The sequence below is a fragment of the Antechinus flavipes genome, chromosome 2 (genome assembly GCF_016432865.1).
Source record: "Antechinus flavipes isolate AdamAnt ecotype Samford, QLD, Australia chromosome 2, AdamAnt_v2, whole genome shotgun sequence".
Taxonomy (NCBI): Eukaryota; Metazoa; Chordata; class Mammalia; order Dasyuromorphia; family Dasyuridae; genus Antechinus; species Antechinus flavipes.
Window position 1 is genome coordinate 317,081,823 of NC_067399.1, and position 22,227 is coordinate 317,104,049.

Below are 22,227 nucleotides of genomic sequence, written 5' to 3' on the forward strand. Positions count from 1 at the left end.
TGATTTTCCTGGACATTTAAAAACAAGGCAACATTTCTGAGCTTTTGCAGGAAATCTTAAGAGATTTTAAAACTGGTTATCTTGTCTGAACATTCATACATTATTAGACACATGCATACAATTCCACTTAAGCTTAAATATAAAAAAAAAAAAATGCAAGAATAGCACATCACAAAGCAACCTGAATTTTATTCTAGTTTGTAGAGATGAGTAGTGCTATATTTTCCTCATTGTCTCTGGCACAATGCCTATGATCTCAACCCACCTAGCCTGGTCCTTGGCAGGAAGCCCAGCCATATTTACTTTTGGATGAACTCCAAAATTCCCTAATTTCTTTCCTTGGTATTCAATGGGGTGGGCTGGGCTGCCCAAACTGTCTGTGTCTGGCACAAGGCCTGGCCATTCTGGTCCTGGCACAGTACACATGCTGTTACCCAGCCATTCTTGATGTATGAGTGGCAATAGAATAGGTCAAAAAGTTCAGGTTAACATAAGGCAATAACTTTAGCACTATACTGAGAAGTTAAATCTCTTGCAGAGGTTATAGGTCATAGAGTTAGTTAAGAGATGAAATGGTCCCAAATAGAAATATATATTTAGTAAAGAAGCTAAATTTTGCTCAGAGGGAAATAAAGGTAGGAGAAAGGATAGGAAGAGAGATTATTTTAAGGGGAAAACAAAAAAAATGGGAATGCAAAGTGAAATCACTTTCTAACAATTCTAAAAGAAGAAACAATTGTGAAAAAAACTTTTTGAGATTTCTCTTTTTTGATTTGACTTTTTTGGCAGGAGAATCACTTTTATATAATAGGATAAAGTACCAAATTATGAGCTCTAAGATCCTACAGAAAAAAAGCCAACCTCAAAGTAGGACCCCCAGGAGATGGATGGAAAATGTGAATGTGCGCTGGCAAGAACACCAGGCTTCAGTGAAATTTTTTGTATCTAAAAGGAGATGGCTTTGAGGAGAGTCTGATGAGAGACTAGTTAACAAAGAAAATCAGACTGAATGGAGGGATAGTATGTTAGTACCAAGGGACATAAGGAAAGAACATATAACTTTTAGCATTCTCTCTTCATTTTGCCTGGTTATCTAATGGGCAGTCCCTATAATACAAACTCAGGTTTATGTTTCTCTTTCCTTTGTTAACAAAGGGCCACTGTCTCTATTCTCCTCAGAGTTAATGCATACATTAAGAAATGGAATGGCAAAGTTCCTACTAGGCAGGGTATAAAAATTCCATTTTCTCCGAGAGATGTCAGTTTAATATCACTGATGTTGTGACTTGTTTCAATAATGATATGAAAGTCCTGTGTACTTTTTAGAGAATCAGACATCTCCCTTCTTTAACTCATTTTAAACTTGTCTATATTGTATTATTATAATACAGACTAAGTAAACATAACTCATACAGTAAATTGTTTTTATTCTTGAATGATCTGTGTCATGCAATTTAACTAATATTTTTCAATCACTTACTACATGCAAGATACTATGTTAGGTACTAGGGATACAGAGATTTAAAAAAAAAAAAAAAAGACTGTCCTTGACCTTAAGCAACTTACTAGGGGGAATACAATTTACACATAAGTAATTATACGGTATTTCAGGAAGCATACAGACCTTAAAAATAGGTGGATCAATAAAGACTTTAAGTGGGAAATTTTAAGGATTTTAAGAGGGAAAGTTGAGTAGGAAATGCATTTCAGACATGAAGTAGAATCTATGCAAAAGTACATGGAAATGGAAATGGCAGGTCAAGTTAAGGATGTAACAGCGAGTAGGTCAGTTTGACTAGAATATAGGGTGTATAAAAAAGAAGAAATATGAATTAACTCTGGAAAGGTAGATAACAGAATATTTGTGCAGGGTTTCAAGTTTCTAGTTAAGTAGTTTATATTTTATCTTAGATGCAATATGACACTATAGCAAATTGTTACTAGAGAAGTATTTAAGAATACTAACCTGGAAGGTATAATTTAGGATATTAATAAAATATTCTAGTCAAGAGATAATTAGAGACTAAACTTGTAGGAATTTAGTAGGGTGAACTGAGAGAAAGGAATGAGTATTAAAATTATAATAGAAGTATATATATAAAAATATAATGGAAGAAATGATAAAACTTGGTCACTGATTAGCTATGAGGAATGGTGGTTGAAGACTGTGAAATTGTATCCTTCAAGGATGGTAGTGCGCTTTATAGAAAAATGTATTTAGGAAGAGGTATAGGTTTGGGAGAAAATATAATAAGTTATATTATGGACATTTTGAATTGGAATCTAAAAGAATAGGAAGATATAAATCTCTAGGAGGCAAATGGAACTAAAGCTCAGGAAACTAGGGAGTCATGTGCATAGCAATGATAGAACCTATGGCAGCTGAAGACATCACCAAAAGAAAATGGAGAGAGAAGAGAGGAACCAGGTCTTCAGGAAAACACATGTTTAACTGGTAGAACTTCAATAATATTCCAGTGAAGGAATGGTCAGGGAGGTAGGATGAAAAATAGGACAGAATAGTGTCATAAAAGCCCAGAGAAAGAGATAGTATTGGGGAAGAAGGACTGATCAACAGTGTCAAAAGTCTCAGAGAAGGCAAATAATATATTAAAAAACAATCATGGAAGAGATTTTTGGTAACAATATAGAAAAGTTTAAGTCAAGAGGTAGTGTTGGAAACTAGAACATAAGCGATGGAGAAGTATTAGAATGTTTAAAAATAGAAACTATTAGTGTAGGTTGCCCCTTTGAAGAATTTGGTTTCAAAGGGGAGAAGAAATATAGATAGCACCATGATTTTAAGGGGCCAGAAGTGTTAGGATTCTTACAAGGTGCTAAGTAAGTGGAATTGAGGAGACAGTGATTAAATCTAGTTTAGCATTGATTTAATCCTACAACAAATAATGGTTTCCTAATGATATAATGATTGGTGTATACTCAGTGTGGGATATATAAGGAGATCATCTTAGGGCCAGAAAGGACAAGCCCACTAAAGGACAAGCCCACTAGAATAGAAGCCCACTAGAAGAAGCTCTCGGAGCCTTAGCCAGGTTTCAGTGGAGGAGATTCACAAGCCAGAGAAGGCAGCTTAAGCTCTTGGAACCAAGGAGAGAGATAGGCCTCTATTAAAGCTAACCAGACCCCAAGAAAAGAGACAAGACTTTTAAGGATAAAATAAAGGATTTGGACTTTAATTCTTGGCTGCTTTTGGGATGATTACTCAGAAATGAAACTAGGGCTGCCTCCAGAAGCACCCCCCAAGAAACCTGCTCCAAGAGAATATTATATTTTATAGAAGAACATTACACAGAAGAATCAGGTGATTTTTTTTTTTTTTAAAGAATGGGATAATCCAGGCATATCTGGAGTTGGCGGAGAAGGAGCCACTGGTTTAAGACAGATTGAAAACGAGAGAAGAAGGCATGATCAGAAAAGAAAGGGGGTGGGACCAAAGCTACAAATAGAGGAGCTATCTGTGGTAAAGAGGACTCCTTTCTCAAAGAATGGAACAAAGGAGGAGAAAATGGTGGATAATGGAACCAGATTTTGCAGTGTGGAAGAGGAGAAACTCAGAAGAGATGCCCTATAATTTTTCAGTAATGTAGAAGGAGAGATCTTTTTCTGAGGGAGGAGACACAAGGCAGTGGAAAGGCTTTGAAGGGATGTTGTAGTAACTATTGTTGAGACTATGACAGTAAATCAGGAAGGAAGGAGTAAAGGAATAAAAGTTTAGTTATTAAAGATCCAGCTGAAATGAGATAATATTAATTTGTGATAGATCAGGTAGCATGATTTCATGATTTTCTCCAACATGTTCTGTAGCATATGACTAATGAGTTGAAAAGAGGGATGGTGGGAGAACCCAGTATTAGGGTTTGGCAAACTGTGACTGGCAAAAGAATTCAAGGTGAAAAATACAATACTGAAATGGTAAACTCTAAAGTAAAGACTGAAGCCAAGAAAGTAAGACCAGAGCAGAGATGATGTACTAGAAGAAAAGGGACTGAAGGTAAAGCTGAATACAAACAATAGATTTCATAGCAGTGAGAAAGGTAAGAATTTATTCATTGTGTGTGTGTGTGTGTGTGTGTGTGTGTGTGTGTGTGTGAGAGAGAGAGAGAGAGAGAGAGAGAGAGAGAGAGAGAGAGGGAGGGAGGAAGAGATAGAAAGAGAGGGAGGAAGAGATTGCAAAACTCTGAATCATTTGAGACAGTAAAATTAAAAGGGATTGTAAGACCAAGATTATGACAATAACTACAGATGGCTGAGATAGAGTGAAGGCATAAGTTATATAATTGAAGTTTTATAGAGTAGGAGTGAAGGGTGCTATGAGGGGACAACAATTTGTATACAGAGTGCCCAAATACTAGGCCATATATTGAGGTAAAGAGAAAGACTTTAAACTAGGTACTGAACTTCTTGAGAAAAGAAGGCTAACCAGAGGTTAGTAGATAACAGTAACAAGAATCTGTGTTATGTTATATGTTATAGATATATCAGAGGCAAGGGCTATGTTTATTCCTGCTCCTGGCCCAACATATCCGAGGCATGAAAGGAGAATTCAGTACTGGAAAGAGTGACAAAAAGTTATTGCCTTATATCCTTAAGTAAACTATAAATGATGTCCTTTTTTTGGAAAGGGAAGGGGATAACATGTCATATCACCTACCAAAATATTAGGCACTTGTAAGATATTCAATAAATACTTTTTGAATGACTGATTAAACATATAAGGGTTACAGTATGAGGCCTGAATTGTCAATACTTTAAAGAGGCAACTTTAGAGAAGGGAAAAGGAATCAGCTAAGCTTGGAAACAAACAGCTGAAAAATGTACTTTAAAAAAATACTATGATAAGGACCTTATGATTCTAATTCTCAGATATGGTACTTTATTTTGATCCATACCCAGCAGAAACAATGAGGGAACCAACAACAATCCATTTATTCAATTTGTGCTTGGCCCAGATAGAGCTACCCCTGACAAAAATGCCAGAAATCACTCTTCTGAAAAGATGATTGGACCACTTCTTTATACAATGTGACAAAGGAGTTCAGCAAGATCAGCTAATGCAAAACAGTACAATTTTCAAATCTTGCCCACTTTTAGTGTTAAAGAATAGGTAAATATCCAGATTCTGTGCATTAAAAAACTAGGGATGGATAAAAATACTTCAGTGACAAATTCTGGAAAAACACGCAAAAGAGCAGAAGCCAGACGTTCATGGGATTCCCTGACAGCTTCATCCACAAGGGCGGGCTGGGACTGGAACAAAACAGGACCTTAGGTTCCTGCCAAGCTGTCTGAGGCCCTGTCCTTCTCAGATCATTCAAAGCAGCAGCAGCAGCCACTGCTGCCGCCAGTTCTTCATAGTAAGTAACCCTTTTAACTCCCACAGAGGAAAACTTTTTCTATTAACTCAATGAATGCTAGAAAAAGAAAAATGTGCTCTTCCTGTTGTGGTTAGGTTCAGCGGAAGTCTGGCAATAATAAACCAACATTAATAAAGTCTGAGTACCTAATTATCTATTGTGTCTAGAGAAAGAATAATTCTATTGGATAAAATAATTTGAAAGTCTCCCCTTCTCCAAAACACACACCTTATTGAGTAAAAAGGAGCCAAAGCACTTATGCATCTGGAAACCACAATAGTCACTGTTAAAAGGGAGGTATTGGTGATAAGTCTTTCATATCTGCAAATTCTAGTGACACATTATTTTCCTAATAAAAGCTTGCCTTGATTTGAAGGCACACTTTAGTCCTTGAGTCCTAAACATATTTTGAACCCAATTCTCTTCTCCTTTGGAGAAAAGCCTGCAGTTAATCTCAGTGATTCTCTCTGAAAAGAAACAGAGGAATGGCTGGCCGAGTCCAAGTCTACTGTGTCTAGGGAGCTAAATGGCCAGGCCTCAGACTGTCTGGGCAAGTTATAGGCTTTCTGCCTTCCTCTCCCCACAACAAAGCATGAACTCCAGACAGGCTAAAAGAACGCAGGGATTTGAGGAGCTGAGCTCACATTGACCTATAGGAGACGAAAGCCCTTGGGCCACACTTGAGGTTGTTTCCAAAATGAGGGGAGTAAGGGAACAACAAGGTTGTCTGGTAAAAACTTGTGTGATCCATAAAAATTAAGAACAATAGAAACACCACAGGGAAATAAAAAAAATAATAACACTATGCAGGATTTTTATGAGTCACAAGTTTTCATTCCTGTGGCTACCAACTCACTGAATCCTCCAATATGTAGAGATGAAACGTATGAACAATAACAAGATTCTCTTAAAAATTTCACTCTAATTCATAAGGTAACCCAAGACTATGATCATCCATTATTTTGGTGAAATGTCAATGTTTATAAATACTGGAATTCATTATCACAATAGAAATAATTTTAAAATTATAACAACATATTTATTTAGCATTCATTTCCAGGAATATCAATGTTTTATAGATAATCTTGAAATTTCTTAAAACAACCTAATTTGCAAATTAAGTATGTCTATCTAAAAAGAGATTTAGTGAATGGCTTAAAGTAAGTCAGTATCAGAAACAGGATAAAACTCACATCTGTGGGCTTCTTTTATAGTATGTAATTAAATTACCCTATCTTAACTCTAACTGTGTGAAAAATGGGAAGTCAATAAGCTGGGTTAATTTTCCAAGGGCCAAATACCTCCACAGACAAGAACTGAGATAGAGATCCTGTGTGGCATAAAATTTAGGCAATCTTGATTAGGCCCTAATTCATCCTCACTTAAATACTTCAGGGAAGTCAAGCTAATTCTATCATTGACTCGGAAGTTTTCAGGTATCTTTAGGATTCCTGAGAGATGATTCTGGAAATGACCTAGTATACCAACAGTCCTGTGAAACAAGGGTTACATGGAACCAAGTTAAAACCTCCAGTCCCCTAGAATTATTTTAGATAAGAATGGGACTAGTTTCCTGGGATAAAAGCAGAGTAAAGCAATAAAGTTTTATATTCAGAATTTCTCCTTATAGCAAAATATTTAAGAAGATATTTATTTCAGATATTAAGTGATATTTATAAGTTTTAAGGATCTACAGTGTCATTTCATCCTTTTAAAAAAGATAATTTAGTATACAATACTTCTACAATAGTGGTGGTCTTCCAGAGTTGGCATGAAAAAATTAATTCCTTTTGCAGCAGGCTTGGTGAATGAATTTCTCTGAATTTAGCTAGGCAAAAAACATAAGTTATGTTTTTAGGGCCATACTTTTTTCTCCTAGTCAGGGAGTCTGTGTGCTGCTGGCATAGTCTTGAAGAACCTGAGTATAGGTAGATTTTCTAAAACAAGCTACTTAAGTAGCAAATCTAATACTAATATAATTATAATAATTAGCTATTAAAACTGTGCCCAAGCACTAGTCAGTTTTCTGAAACTCGGAATATATTAGGAATGACAATAGGTTGCTGGGCAGAGAACAGATAGGAGGAGAGATATACTGGAATTGCTAAAGGAAAAGTTTATTAGGATTACATAATCACTTTTCATAGTTTCATTATATTTACCACCATTTTCAATCTCTATGTGAGGTAAATCAAAGTAAAGTTAGATCTTACATTTTTGATACCTGGATATTTTGAATATGGGGGAAAGTAGTAAATCTACATAATCCATAAACTACTGATGTTATGGTCTGAATTTCTCCATGAGCTTTATATCTGGTACTACTTCCCTCCCCTTTAGAATTATTTAAAATGATACTTTTATCTACTTAACTAATATATTAAACTGACACTTAAGGATTTTGTTCACTTCATTACAAATTTTTTTAAAAATACATGTATTATACATATGCATACATACATATTTATTTATATGAAAGGATACCATCATTTATGAGCTACTTATTCTAAAAGAAAGTTATCATGATAAAATAATATTATAAGTATTGTTATGACAAGGAAAAAGTACCAAAAGTTAATATAATAACATTAATAGCAAGCAAAGATCAAACAATATAAATTAATACTCTCTCACACTGAAAGAAACTTGCCCAACAATATCAGAGATTTACTTTCATCTGGTTTAATCTGAAATTACCTAGCATTCAAAGATAAGTCTACTTCTATAGGTGGGAGAGGATTTAACACAATTTAGGGAAATCATCTCTCTTCACAGGCTTACTGAAAGAGCTAATACTTCTACACTTTCTCTGCCTTTCATTCTTCCAACAGAACTCAAAACTGAGTTCCACACCATATAACATACCTGTTTACTGGTGGGCTAGTCCTGCTTTCAGAGACTTGAGGGTCTGAATGTGCCGACCATGTTGGACCTCCAGGACTGTGCACTGGACGAAGGATAGGGGGAGTGGTAGCACCTGTTCGATTTGTGACTCCACTTGCCAAATTCAGGTTTGTTACCTAAAAATGAAAACAGGGAAAATAAAAACACTCAAGCTACAAAGTTTAAGAAAGTACCACACATGCAGGTGAAACCTTGATGGCTGTAAGGTAGTGTAGTAGACTGAGCTAAATAAACCTCAAAACTAGAAAATATGAGTTCAAATTCTGCCTCAGACATTAGGATTTGTGTCACTCTGGGAAAATCACTTTAATCTTTCAGCCTCAGTCGTCTCACTTATAGAATGAAGATAATAAAAGACATACACATACACATATATGGATATATGTGTGTATGTATTTATGTGTGTGTGTATCATATGATGCTTTACAAACCTTAAAATGCTACATAATCCTAGCTGTCATAATTGTTGTGTTCTTACTAATTAAATAACTGGTAGAAACCAGCCAGCATGAATAAAATCAGTGTTAAGACAAAAGTTCCTAAAAGTAGCAAGAGGTACAGAATAGAATTTGAGAAGTATCAATAAGCCAAAATAACTGATTAAGCATCTATTATTATTTTTCTTTTGCTTATTTTCACTTAATAGTATTTTATTTTTCCAATTTTTGTATTTTTGTAAGATTTTGACTTCCAAACTTTTTTCTCCCTTTCCTTCCCTTCCCATTCCCAAAAATAGCAAGTAATTTGATATAGGTCACACATGTACAATCATTTTATTTTTAAAAATTATTAGCTTTTTATTTTCAAAATACATGCAAAGATAAGTTTTCAACATTTACCTCTGCAAAACCTTGTTCCAAATTTTTCTCTTTACCTTCCCCCATCCCCTCCCCTAAACAGCAAGCAAACCAATATATGTTAAAACAGTATAATAATTTCAAATGTATTTCCATATTAGTCATATAGGGAAAGAAAAGTCAGAACAAAAGGGAAAAACCATGAGAAAGAAAAAACCAAAACAACAAAAAGGTAAAAATAGAATGCTTCAATATATACTCAGTCTCCATAGTTCTTTGTCTGGACTAGGATGATATTCTCCACTCCAAGGCTATTGGACTTGTCTTGGATTATTGTATTGTTGAGAAGAGCTAAGTTGTATCGTAGTTGATCACCATACAATCTTGCTGTTACTGTACACAATGTTCTCCTGGTTCTGCTCACTTCAATTAGCATCAGTTCATGTAAATCTTTCCAGGCTTTTCTGAAATCAGCCTGCTCATCATTTTTTAATACAGCAATAATATTCCATTACATTCATATACCATACCTTATTCAATCAGCCATTCCCTACCTGATGGGCATCCACTCAATTTCCAATTCCTTGCCACCACAAAAAGAATTTAAGCAACTATTATGAAGCAAAAAGAAGCATGGTATTGTGGTTCGAGAACTGGCCTTAAAGTCAGCAAGACCCAAGTTCAAGAGCTGCCTATAATACTAGCTGTGTGATTCTCTGTGGTCACTCAACCCCTGAGTGCTTTAGACCCGGACCTGGGTTTATTAATGTCTCTTCGCTCATGATCACTTTTTGCTTATGCAATCTCATGCTGAATCTGAACCAAGGGTATTTCTGGCAGTGTTTGTGCATGTGCAGTGAAAAATGCACATGTGCATTTGGAATCAAGATTGCAGTGAAGTCAAACAATGCAGTACAGATAAGCTCTACCAGAAACTTTAGATTTGTTACATACTTGAATTTGAATTAATAGGATTGTTGTATTCAGAAATCTTTTACTGTTGCCCCCTCCTCCACCACTGTTTTGATCACCACATTCAATGAACTCCTCATGGCAGGTTACAACCCACAGTTTAAAAAGCTTTGCTAGAAAGTGTTGACATGCCTTGAAAGAGGAAATTTCCTACTCGGGAGTTCTCCATATCAGTGAAATACAGTTCTATTTCCTCTCTCTCATATACTATACTAGGTGCTATTGGGTTGAGGGAAGGGAATACAAAGAAGAGAGATTCCCTACCTATAAGGGATATTACTGTCACATGCATGTCAATGAATGACTTGTAAGGTTTTGGGTTTTTTTGGGATGAGACTCATGACTTTCCATGAGAGTTCTACCAATGTAGACCAGAATCTTATCAGTGATAGTTTTAGAGTTGCCTTGGAAAAGGTAAGTGATTTTCATGAGCCAGTAACTTTCAGAGGTAAGTCCTTAAATTCATCTTCCCGATTCATCAGCCACTGCTGCCAATTAATTCATCACGGTAAGTACCAAGTTAGAAGTAACAAAATAAAGTGCTAAAGAAATTTTCATGCTAAGGGGAAAATCACTTTGGGCCAAGAGAATAAGGAATTCAAGGCTAAAATAGAGTTGGATAAAGTTGGATGGATAAAGTTTGGACAGAAGAAGAAAGTAATGTAGGAAAAAAGAATAAAGGTAATGAGAAAGACATTGAATAAGGCATACATTTTTCAGACATGGCCAAAGAGGTGATTTGTTTTGTTTGATTATACCTATCCATTTACTGGAGGGAGAGAGAGAGTAATCATTTATAGATAGTGAAAGGGATACCAAATGAAAAAGAAAATATTATCAACAAAAGATTTTTTTAATGCCTGAAAGAAAATTGAGAATTTCAGAGATACAAATAAAGCAATTTTTCTGACTACACTGTTAAATTTAATATACTTTTTAAAAGTACTAAGAAATTCACAATTTCATATGCAATCTTAATTTTTGTTTTTCTTCATATGCTGATACTGAAATAAATGGGCTTTAATGACTGTGAAGTTCATAATAAAAAATATAGGTACAGAGGTAAGCACATTTGAATAACAACTTGTAGACAAGTTTGGAATAAATAAAAAGTTCATCCAGGTGAGTACTAAAAGATAAAAATAGATTGGATTTGGTTTATGGAGGATCATGAATATAAGTTAAGGAATTTTCACTTTGTGCAAGCAATAGTGAGACAAAGTTTTCTGAGAAGAGAAGTAATGTGAATCTCAGTTCTATTATTTACTATTCACTGTCTCTGAACCTTAGTTTCTTCATCTGTAATATGAATACTATCTGAGTAGATGCTGCCTCAAGTTTCTAAATCCCCCAATCTTATAATGAAAGCAAAATTTTAGGAAGATGATTATTGGAAGATTGTAAAGAATGGTTTAGGAGCAAGAAACATGAAATAACAGGGAAGTTATTTGAGCATGAGATTCAAGCCTGAGGTAATGATAGTTACACCAAGGATGTTGAGAGCATGAAAAAAAGACAAGTATGGAAAATTTTCAAAATAAAAGTCAAATAATTTGGTGACTGAAAGCATATGGGGAATGAGGGCATATAAAGACATGGGAGATGATTATTTTAAGGCTGGATGATAAAGGCAATATAATATATTTACTAGAAAAAGTTGTCAGGAAGCTGGTTTTAAAATTTCAACATGTTTTCCTTTATGTAAATAAGTTTGTTGTAAACTTTATAAGTTATAAAGTAAAAAGGAAACTTCTAAAATGGAAGTAGAATGTTAGAAAAGGAAGGGACCTTTGAGATCCTTTAGCCATAGGATCACAGATTTAGAAAGCTGGAAAAGTGGCCTAAATTGAGGTCCATCTATTACAATTCCCTCATTTTACAGAGAAGGAAACTATTAAATCTAAGAAATCAAAATCACCTAGGTAGTGTCTGAGTTAAGAGTTGGACATAGGCCTTCCGATTCAAATTAACAGCATTTTTTCCTACTCTACCATATTACTTCTCTTACTTCAATTGTCTCATTTTGTAGATAAGCCCAGAAATTTGCCCAAAATTTCCCATCTGATTAGTTATAGAATCAAAGCTAAAATTCAAGTTTCTGAATATCTCTCTGCCTTCAAAGACATAAAGTTAAAAGATAAAATGAAAGCTATATATAAAAAAAAAGAGATGATGATCTACATTCACAGAAGTGAACCATAAAAAGGTTTTTTGGTCTTCTTCACTGTAAATAATTAACATTTTGTTTATAAACAGAAAGCTACTCTGTAAATTCAGAAGCAATAGGAATTTCTGAAATTGCCAATGACGAATAAAATAGTTTATGCTTTGGCTGCATTGGTTGGATTAACAGTATGAAGAGCCAACTCTTGTGCCTCTGGATAATACAATTTAGAGACAGAAAAAAATTTAGCAATCATCTAAAAGGCAGAAAAGTATGCTGGACTCAAAAAAGACCAGAGTTCAAATTTTAACTGTGACATTTATTGTCTATGTGAACAAGGGCAATTCACTTAAAAATAGCTAATAATTATATTATTATTTATCCCTCTGAACCTTAGTTTACTTTCTTATAAAATGGGGATACCAATTCCTGTGGATATGCAGTAGAACTACCATAGAAGCAAAGAAGATACTTTTAAGATCAAAATCTAAAATTTCACCTTTTCCTAAAATGATTTAATTTTAATTATTCTAAACTTAACATTCTCAAAATAAATCAGAGAAAAAGTGTGTTGTAGTATATATATAAGGCAATGAATCTCTATTACATATCTATTTTTAATGTATTTACCTAAATTCAATACTAGGCTCAAAACCTTATATGTTTACTGTAAACCAGTTTGTTCTTTTTTATGTATTTAAAATTTTTTCTTGACACTTTTCTTTTTTAGAGCATCTCTATCAGTACTGCATTTACATTTCATTTTCCCTCTCAAAATTAAAAAAAAATTTTTTGCCCTTCTAACAAGTTAATATGAATAAGGAAAACAAATCCACAAATAGGTCTGGTTTAAAAAAAAAAAATGTTTATTTCATTCTTGATTTCTCTAAATCATCATCTCTCTAAAAAGATGTAGAAAACATTCAATATTCAACAACAGTCTCCAGGACCATGATTGATCACACTGCATTCAATTCTTAATTTTTAAAAATTCCTTTCCTTACAATCTTGTAATCATCATGTAAACTGTACTGATTCTGTTCACTTCATAGTGCATCGGTTCATAGAAGCACTATTGGGTTTCTCCAGATTCCCTTCTTTCATCACTTCTGATGAAGCAATTATATTTTTGTTTTCTTCAGTCTTTTAATTTGTGTCTGACTCTTCATGACACAGCTTAATAAAAGTCTGAAGCCAAATTTGAACTCAGGAAGGTTAGTTTTCTTAACTCCCAGCCCAGCACTCTATCCATTGTGCCACCTAGCTTCTCTCATATTTTATTGAAACATTCCCAAATAATTGGCTATCCCATTTGCTTCCAATTCTTCACTACAACAAAAATGAAGCTATAAACATGTTTGTACATTTGGGTCTTTCCCCTCTTTTATTTCTTTGAGGCAGTGATTATAGTCTGGACAAGGAGAAGAGAGAAGTACCAGTGGAGTGGAAGCAAAACTCATTATGATCATAAAACTTTAATAGTTGGCAATCTCAATGTGCTCCTTTCAAACTTAACAAAAGTTAAACAAGAAAGAAGTACCTGATTAGAACTTTAGAATAGTTCGATATGATAAATCTGTGATGGCTACTGAATGGGAATAGAAAGGAGTATACATATTTTTCAGCTATGCACTGCATTTATACAAAAATTGACCATATGGTAAGAGCCTAAAATGCCAGAAGCAGAAATATTAAATACATTCCTTATTCTCTACAATGCAGGAAAACCATTAGTCAATGGAGAGTTTTTTAAACACCTTTTATGTATCAGGAGCTGTGCTAGGTGTTAAGAGATCACAGGATATAAAATGGATCATTTGAGCACTTAAAATTGAAAGCTTCTTCTAAAGCTTCCTTTATATTTGTATATTCTTTCAATGGACTCCAATTATCAAATTGTAAAAAAGTTCTATTTATTTTTCCTTAATTCTACAATTCATCTTTATATATATATAATAATAATTTTTTTTTCCAAATACATGCAAAGATAGTTTTCAACATTCATCCCTGCAAAATTTTGTGTTCCAAATTTCTCTCCTCTTTCTTCCCTTCCCTTATATACAGCAAGCAATCCAAAGTAGGTTAAACATATGTAATTCTTCTAAACATATTTCCACATTTGTTATGCTATGTAAGAAAAATCAGACCAAAAGGGGGGAAAATAAGAAAAAAAAAAAAAAAAGCAAAAAACAACTACAAAAGTGAAAATATTATCCTTTGATCCACATTCAGTCTCCCTTGTTCTCTCTCTGAATGTGGATGGCTCTTTCCACAAGTCTATTGGAATTGCCTTGAATCATCCAATTCATTTTTGACACGACTGCCAAATTAATTTTGCTCATGTCAAAATGTGGTTATTTTCCTTTTCAGTGTTAAATTCTTGTGTATTTCTACTGACTACTAAATAAAGTTCAAACTCCTTTGCCTGGTCAGAGGCAATTAGAAAAACTTCTTTAGAAGCTAGACTCCCCTAGAACTGATTCTGGCCCACATAAGTTCAGAACTGAGGAATCCTTAATAGGGCAAGGCTTGCTCCAGTTTCCTTTAGACAGGATCGGTCTACTGTTGCAATTAAATAGAACTCATTGATTTGGAAGTTCCTGTCAATAATGCACATCACAATGTACATTTAAGTGTTCATTCTGCATTCCTCTTATCCACATATTCCTTTAAATTTGACATAGAGGGTTTACCCAACACATAAGAGCTTTTCACTGATTTCTTAGAGAATCATAAAAGTACTTAGTGGAACATTCCAACTGAATATCCATCATTCTTTGTCCTTATATGAGCTATCAATATTTACCTTGTATTATACAATTCCTTTATGAGAGTTCCTTGTTGTTTTTAGGCAATTATCTGTACATATCCAAGATCTTTCCATTGATTTTATATGAATTTTTAATTCTTGCCTTGTTGTCACATAAAGCAACATTAGTAGAATGCTGGTATTTTAAAAGATGGGCCTTTGTTTTCATTGGTTATTAAAGGATATTTGAAGCTTTCCAAAAGCAATTATTCCACACTCTTCCTCTTGTTCAAATGCCTGTCCAACTTGTCGTCCATATGTACTATCTCAAATATATATGTATATACACTAATGGACAGACTATAAATAATGGACAGAATACCCATTCAAATATAATCTGGGCAATAAGACATACTTCATTCATTTGCTCTTTCCTGTGTAGATGATGAGGATTCTTTCAAGGGATTCTGTGGCACAATATCATGAAGGCAAGTTGATGGTTAAATGATCAGAGTACTAGATATGGAGTCAGGATCACTTAATACCAAAACTTATTAACTGTGTGAGCCTGGGAAAATCACTTACCCTCTCTTGGCCTCCGTTTCCTCATCAGTAAAATGTAGGCAATAATGGTAGCTACTTTATAGGATTGTTGTAAGAACATTGTGAGACGACAAAGGATTTTGCAGACCTTAAAGTGCTGTGTAAATTCCAGCTATTACCATCATCTGCAAATTTAGAGAGCCTAACATTCCACAGGGGATATCTCTTCATCTTGGTCTCTGTGTGTGATCAACTTTATGACACTGATAACTTTGCTGAGCATACATTTCTCTATTTTATACTTATCTAATGTTTATGATCAGATGATTATTGAACAAGTTTATTTCTATAGTTATATCTTTCAAAGAATTCTAAACTTTATTTTTGGGGAATATGATTTTATTTTTTCTAATTACATTTAAAGATAGTTTTCAACATTCAATTTTTATAAAATATTGAATTTCAGTATTTTCTCCTTCCCTCCTTCTGAGCTCCCCTCCCCAAGATGAAAAGCAATAGGTTATACATGTGCACTCAAACATACATACATTACTCATGTGGTGAAAGAAGAAATAGAAAAAGAGGGAAAAGCCATAAAAGACAAAAATTACAACAAATAAAGTGGAAATAGTGTGCTTTTTTATATGCATTCAGACTCCATTGTTCTTTCTCTGGGTGTGGATAGCATTTTATGAGTCTTTTGAAATTGTCTTGAATCGTGTTGTTGAGAAGAGTAAATCTATCATAGCTGATCATTGCACAATGTTGTCATTACTGTGTGCATCACTCTCCAGATTCTGATCACTTTACTCAGCATCATGATGTTTATGGAGATCTTTCCAGGTTTTTCTGAAATAGGCTTAGAGTGATTTTAATGTATAGATTGGAAAAAAATGTTGTAAAAAAGTCTTCAATGGGATGTTTTACTCTACCAAATCAAATGCTTTTTTTTTTCCCTTTGGCAAAAGGTAGTTTTATTTAGGGGAATAGGTTGCAAACAAAATGAAGGTATATAATAGACACCAGGAATGGTAAATATGAAATAAGAGTAGGAGAGCAAATGGAACTCAATGGAACTCATAAGTACGCAGCAGAAAGGGAGCATGAGGATGGGGCATGCTCTTAGTTGGCAGGCTAAATCCTGCAAGGGGCTTTGCACCTTAAAAGAGTTTGCTGTAAGAATGTGGGGGTGAGAAGCATAGTGGAGTTAGGAGTTACATAGCATGGGGGAAGGGGTGCGGTATGGGAAATGACACCATGAGGCAGAGTGCTTGTGGCAGGCTGACCCAAAGGAAGGTAGCAGCCATGGGATGGCCCACAAGTAGGCTTTATAGGGAAAATTTAACCTCAGGGACAAGACTGGAATTTCAACAGAGGGTGGGTCTCAGGAGTTTGATATAACTTGTATTTCAGACTGGATTACCTTTAGAGGGTGGGACCAAGGAACTAAACTGATCTCCATTATCAGAGCCTTCTTCCTGCTTATCTAAGGGATTAATTTTTTTTCAATTCCTCTGCTAATCACACCTAACACTGAAGACCTCATCATTTCCCCACTTTTTTAATTTATTAAAGCAATCTTTTGAAAAATGATTTAGGGGTCCCTAAACAGAAGGGGGCCTATCAAACCAATGCTGAAACCGTAGGGGCCAAATCCTGGGACACTTGTTAACTAATGTCCAGAAACTGGGAGCAAAAAACAGTGGTCTATGAGGTTGGAGCACTATAGAGATAAAATGAAGCCAAAGTTAGTAATGTCACAGGGGCACAATAGCAGAGATTAAGGCAAAGTCAGTTAACACCTTACTGGGGGAGTCCACTCAGATACTGGGTGGTATTTTGCTGGGGTTCATTCACCCCAACAATCAGTTTCCTTTCAAACAAATGGGGCTCAAAGTCCTTTGGGATATGGGGTAATCACTTCCGAAACTACTTCCTGCTGGGAATGGACATAGAGCTCATTCAAATGCTTTTTCAAAATCACCAAACAATAAGGACAGTACTAATTTTAAAATCTACATTTTTCCATAGCTTGTAAAATGAAAAAGATAATAGTCCATTGCAGGATATAGCTTGTGAAAGCCTGCCAATTTTCCATTACTATGCTCATCAAGGAAGCCCTTCATTAATATATAAATGACTCATTAGTATATATTATTAGTAAATAAATGGGTAAAATGGGCATATAATTTGGTAGTTATTACTGCTCTCATTTTCCTATTCTGGATCCTGTACCTTTAAAAAGGTACAAAATTAACACAATTCTGAAGACCATTACATACCTCTCAAATTGGCTAAGATGACAGGCAAAGATAATGATAAATGTTGGAAGGATGTGGGAAAATTGGAACACTAATCCACTGTTGGTAAAGTTGTGAACTGATCCAACCATTCTGGAGAGCAATTTGGAATTATGGTATGGTTGTAATGGTAATTCAAAAGGCTACCAAACCATGCATACCCTTTGATCCAGAAGTGTCTCTACTAGCCTGCATCCCAAAGAGATCACAAAAAAGGGGAAAGGTCTCACATGTACAAAAATGTTTGTGGCAGCCCTTTTTGTAGTTTGTAGTAGCAATTGGAAATTGACTGGATGCCCATTAGTCAGAGAATGGCTGAATAAGTTATGGTATATGAATGTGATAGAATATTATCTTTCTACAAGAAACAATCCGCAGAATGATTTTAAGTTCTAAAGAGACTTACATGAACTGACACTAAATGAGTAAAGCCTAAAGTAAAGAACACTACACAGCAACAAGAAGATTATGGGATGATCAGCTATGATAGACTTGGCTCTTTTCAACAATGAGGTGATTCAGGCTAATTCCAATAGACTTGTGATGGAGAGAAGCATCTGCATCCAGACAGAGGACTGTGGGGACTGAAGATGGATCACGACATACTATTTTGTTGTTTGCTTGCTTTTTTTTCTCATTTTTAAATTTTTTAATCAGACTTTTCTTTTGCAGCATTTGCAGCATTTGCAGCATGATAAATGTGGAAATAAGTTTAAAAGAATTGCATATGTTTACCCTATACTGAATTATTTGATATCTAGGGAGGAGAATGGGAAAGAGGGAAAAAAATGATGGAACACAAAGTTTTGCAAGGATGAATGCTGAAAACTATTTTTGCATGTATTTTGAAAATAAAAAGCTATTATTAATTTTCTTAAAAGTACATTATTTTTTTCATGTCTTTAGTAGTTACCTTCTCATCTATATTTTCCTTATGTAATCAATGAAAGTATAACCTTCAGCATACATTCCCTCTACATATATTTGTTCCAATTCAGCTCTGTTCTCAGTTTTGTTCTCTTTAGTGTCATAGTATGTCTGGGACTGTGATATTAAGACTAAAAGTATGATGGCTGCACTGTTTTGGGGACATAAAGTAGTTTGTTATAAGTTATAATAATATAAAGTTATAATGACTTCAAAATGCATTTTAAATTCTTCTTCTGTTTGTACATATTCCATCTTTGTTGGTGGTGTTCTTGGAATGCCTTTGTTTGGATGCTTACTAAATTTCTTTTAAGCTTCTTCTGCTCTCCATTGCTTCTTTATGCTTTATGAAACAATACTGCTAATAGCCACTCATCATTTTTTTGTTTAGATTTTATAAATTAGTTTATATTCTAACCCAATGTTGTCTCTGGCAGTCATCTCTTTATGGTTAAGTCAGATGCTTACTGACTAAGGTATTTTCTGGGCTTTTTTGGTTTCCCTTTTGTGGTAATTTATATTGATTTAGCATCTTCATAAAATCATTATAATTGGTATGAATGTTATTTTGGTAGTCCTTTAAAGACAAATTCAAATGCCACCTCCTCCAGGAAGCCTTCCTTGATGCTTTATCTCTCCCCATCCTGCACACAAAAAATTCAGTTATGACTTACCCATCATTTTGACTCAGTGAATGCATTTATCATATAATGCTGTAAGTTATATTTTTCCAAGTACATTTCTTATCTCCCTATTATATTGTAAGCTCTATTAAGGAGAGAGATGATACTTTATTTATACTTTATTTTCCTCCACCACGTAACACAAAGATCTACCACAGTAAGTTTTTCATAAATGTTTGTTAAACTGAATCAACTATATTTTACAAATGAGGAAACTGAGGTTCAGAGAAATTAGATAATATTTACTGTCATATGGTTTTTAAGTGGTAAAGCTACTAATTGAACCTGTCTTATGATTTTTAGGCCAGTTCTCTTTCTGTAATTTTTCAGTAAACACATGACAACTTCTGGCTTCTTCTGTGACTTAGTGATTGTTTCTGATGTACCTAACTACCTTCTTCTACACAGTTCAAAAGACTTCCTTATCCACTTCTCACCTATATTATCAGGAAAACAAAAGAAAGCATAAAGCTTCATAGTGGAGATAAAGCCATTTCCTCTATAAGGCCGTATTATCAATGTTGCTTTCTCAGGATATCATTATACATTACTCAACCCTCAGTAAAATGAAGCAAATTTTAGAAGCAAATCTTCTTCAATTTCAGATAGCTGGGAAAAAGAGAATTGCCCACAGGCCAACCCTGATGTTTAGGCCAATCAGAAAAATGTTACTGGACAAAATGAAACTAACAATGAAAACACATATGTGAGGAAGACACAGTGCCTCCACAGAAACTTTGATACATTGTGCAACATCAACTGAGCCACTCCCTTCACAACTGGGCACATGAAGGGAAGTTTCACTGTTTTCCTTGCCTGGTCTGCCAAATAAGAAACCCCTAGCATTTAATTAGGAAAAGTTGTGGAAAGAATTGGTATAAAAATTAGTCTCAAGTGTGAGAAAGAATTTAAGCTTTTACAGTTTAAAATTTGCCACTTAGGAATGCTTTTCCCAAAAGACCTTATTCCTATGAAACTAAGTGTTCTATTACATTATTTTACTTAAAGTCAAGTTATCAAGGAGCCAATTAATGTTGTCGGGTTGGCTATGTCTGTAATAATTTTTAAAGATTCTCTAATGAGTGGGAACTTTAAAAAATGAACAAAATTGGAATGCTCTTGGTGAGGGAAAGTTATGCAATCATATACAATAACAAAGTAACAAGGGAATGATCTAGCAGATTTTTTTTTCAAGATTCCTTTTCTCACTAGTATTTGGAAGCCTAAAGGTTAGTATATATAATGAGTAAAGGTTTTTTTTTTTTTTTTAAATATACAAAAGTGAGTATTAAACAACAAAGGATTCTAACTCATTAGAATAGTAATGATGATTTTTAAAATTAGGAATATAAGCTTAAAAATAAGCAGCATTTATCTAGTTAGGTAAGTGAATATGTTTATGGTAAATTTGGTCAACTAATCCTCCTACTTACCATCTTAACCTTCCTGCCTATTAGCCAGATGTTCTACCATATTTTCTTATTATTATTTTCCTGTAATTATCCTGTAGCCATTTACCTGGACATTCAACTATCCTTTCCCTTTATGTGTCTATTACCATGACCTTATTTCATTTTGCTTCCAGAATCAAAATAGTGCTAATTTTAGAGTGAGCCTTCTGAGTAAGGCAGGTGAGCAAATATCTGAATGTGTGGGATAAGGACACATTTCATGAATTCCAACTAGACGGGTGTTTAAGTTATAGCAGGATTAAATGTAGGTAATGGATTGAAAAAGAGTGAAAGAAACAGAGAAGAGGCCAATTTCCGGCCCAGCCCAAGTGTTACTGCTTGTTACTGCTACTTGCTAAAAGTAGCACTGCTGCCAATTTTCTTACTTAACTATGATTGTTTTGTTCTGATTAAGTCACTGATATACCTACAACCCATGCCATTTTAATATCCAAAAGACTTTGTGTTACTGTTGCTGCTGTTGTTTTAAATGGTGGGCTATGTGATAAGAAATCCATATGGACTAAATAAACTAATATAATTAAAAATTAATATAAATAAATTAGCTTCAGCTAAAATTATTAATTGTCAAAGTTTGCTGCTAGTATCTTATCCAGGTAATGGTAGAAAGAAGGTAGTTAAGCATAACTAGCTTACCGATTCATGTGTGGTAGTAGTTAATTAGTTTAAATCTCCTTTTTCTGAAAATCTTAATGGTGGAGTCATACCAAAATACAGTGAGTTCTACGTGGCCCCAAGACCCCATGTTAGATGCCCACATCTTACTTAACCTCTACCATTCTAGTTCTCTGGGTTGGGTAATAAATTACAATACTGAATGTTCAAAATCAATCTGAATCTTAAGGCATAGGTCTGACCATGTCACTCCCTTGCTCAGTGTCTCTATTACTCTAGCATAATATATAAACCCCTAAGCTTGGTATTTTCTAGCTCCAACCTATATCTCCAGTTTTATATAATATTATCTCCTTTGAGAAACACTATGATCCAACCAAAAAGTCTTAATGTTTCCAAAACTGATACTCTCTACTACCTCCATGCATTGCACAAGTCATTTTCCATGCCTGAAATGCATTCTATTCTTTCATCCTTCTCTCTGAATGTTTATTCTTGAGGCTTAATCTACATGCCCAATTCTTCACAAAGCATTCCCTAATCTCTCCTCTTATAAGTACTTTTCCCCAGTCACTTTGTTTTTACTTACTTCTATAGAGCATATGCTCATGGATTTCGAGTTGGAGGGAACCTGAGAGATGGAGTCTAGATATTACATTTCAGAAAGGAGAAACCTGAAGCCTAGAAATGGCAAATGACTTGTCCAAGGTCACCAGGTATAAGCAG

General features: G+C 34.5%; 1 protein-coding gene across 10 annotated transcripts in view; it reads right to left on the minus strand.

The window, feature by feature from the left end:
* The window catches only part of TTLL5 (tubulin tyrosine ligase like 5), a 392,042-nt gene that overhangs the window by 135,143 nt on the left and 234,672 nt on the right, over positions 1-22,227 (minus strand). For all 10 annotated transcript variants that reach the window (XM_051977559.1, XM_051977558.1, XM_051977560.1 and 7 more), the window contains one exon: positions 8,241-8,395. In XM_051977559.1, the coding sequence (XP_051833519.1) occupies positions 8,241-8,395 (155 nt within the window). The remainder of the gene's footprint in view (positions 1-8,240; positions 8,396-22,227) is intronic.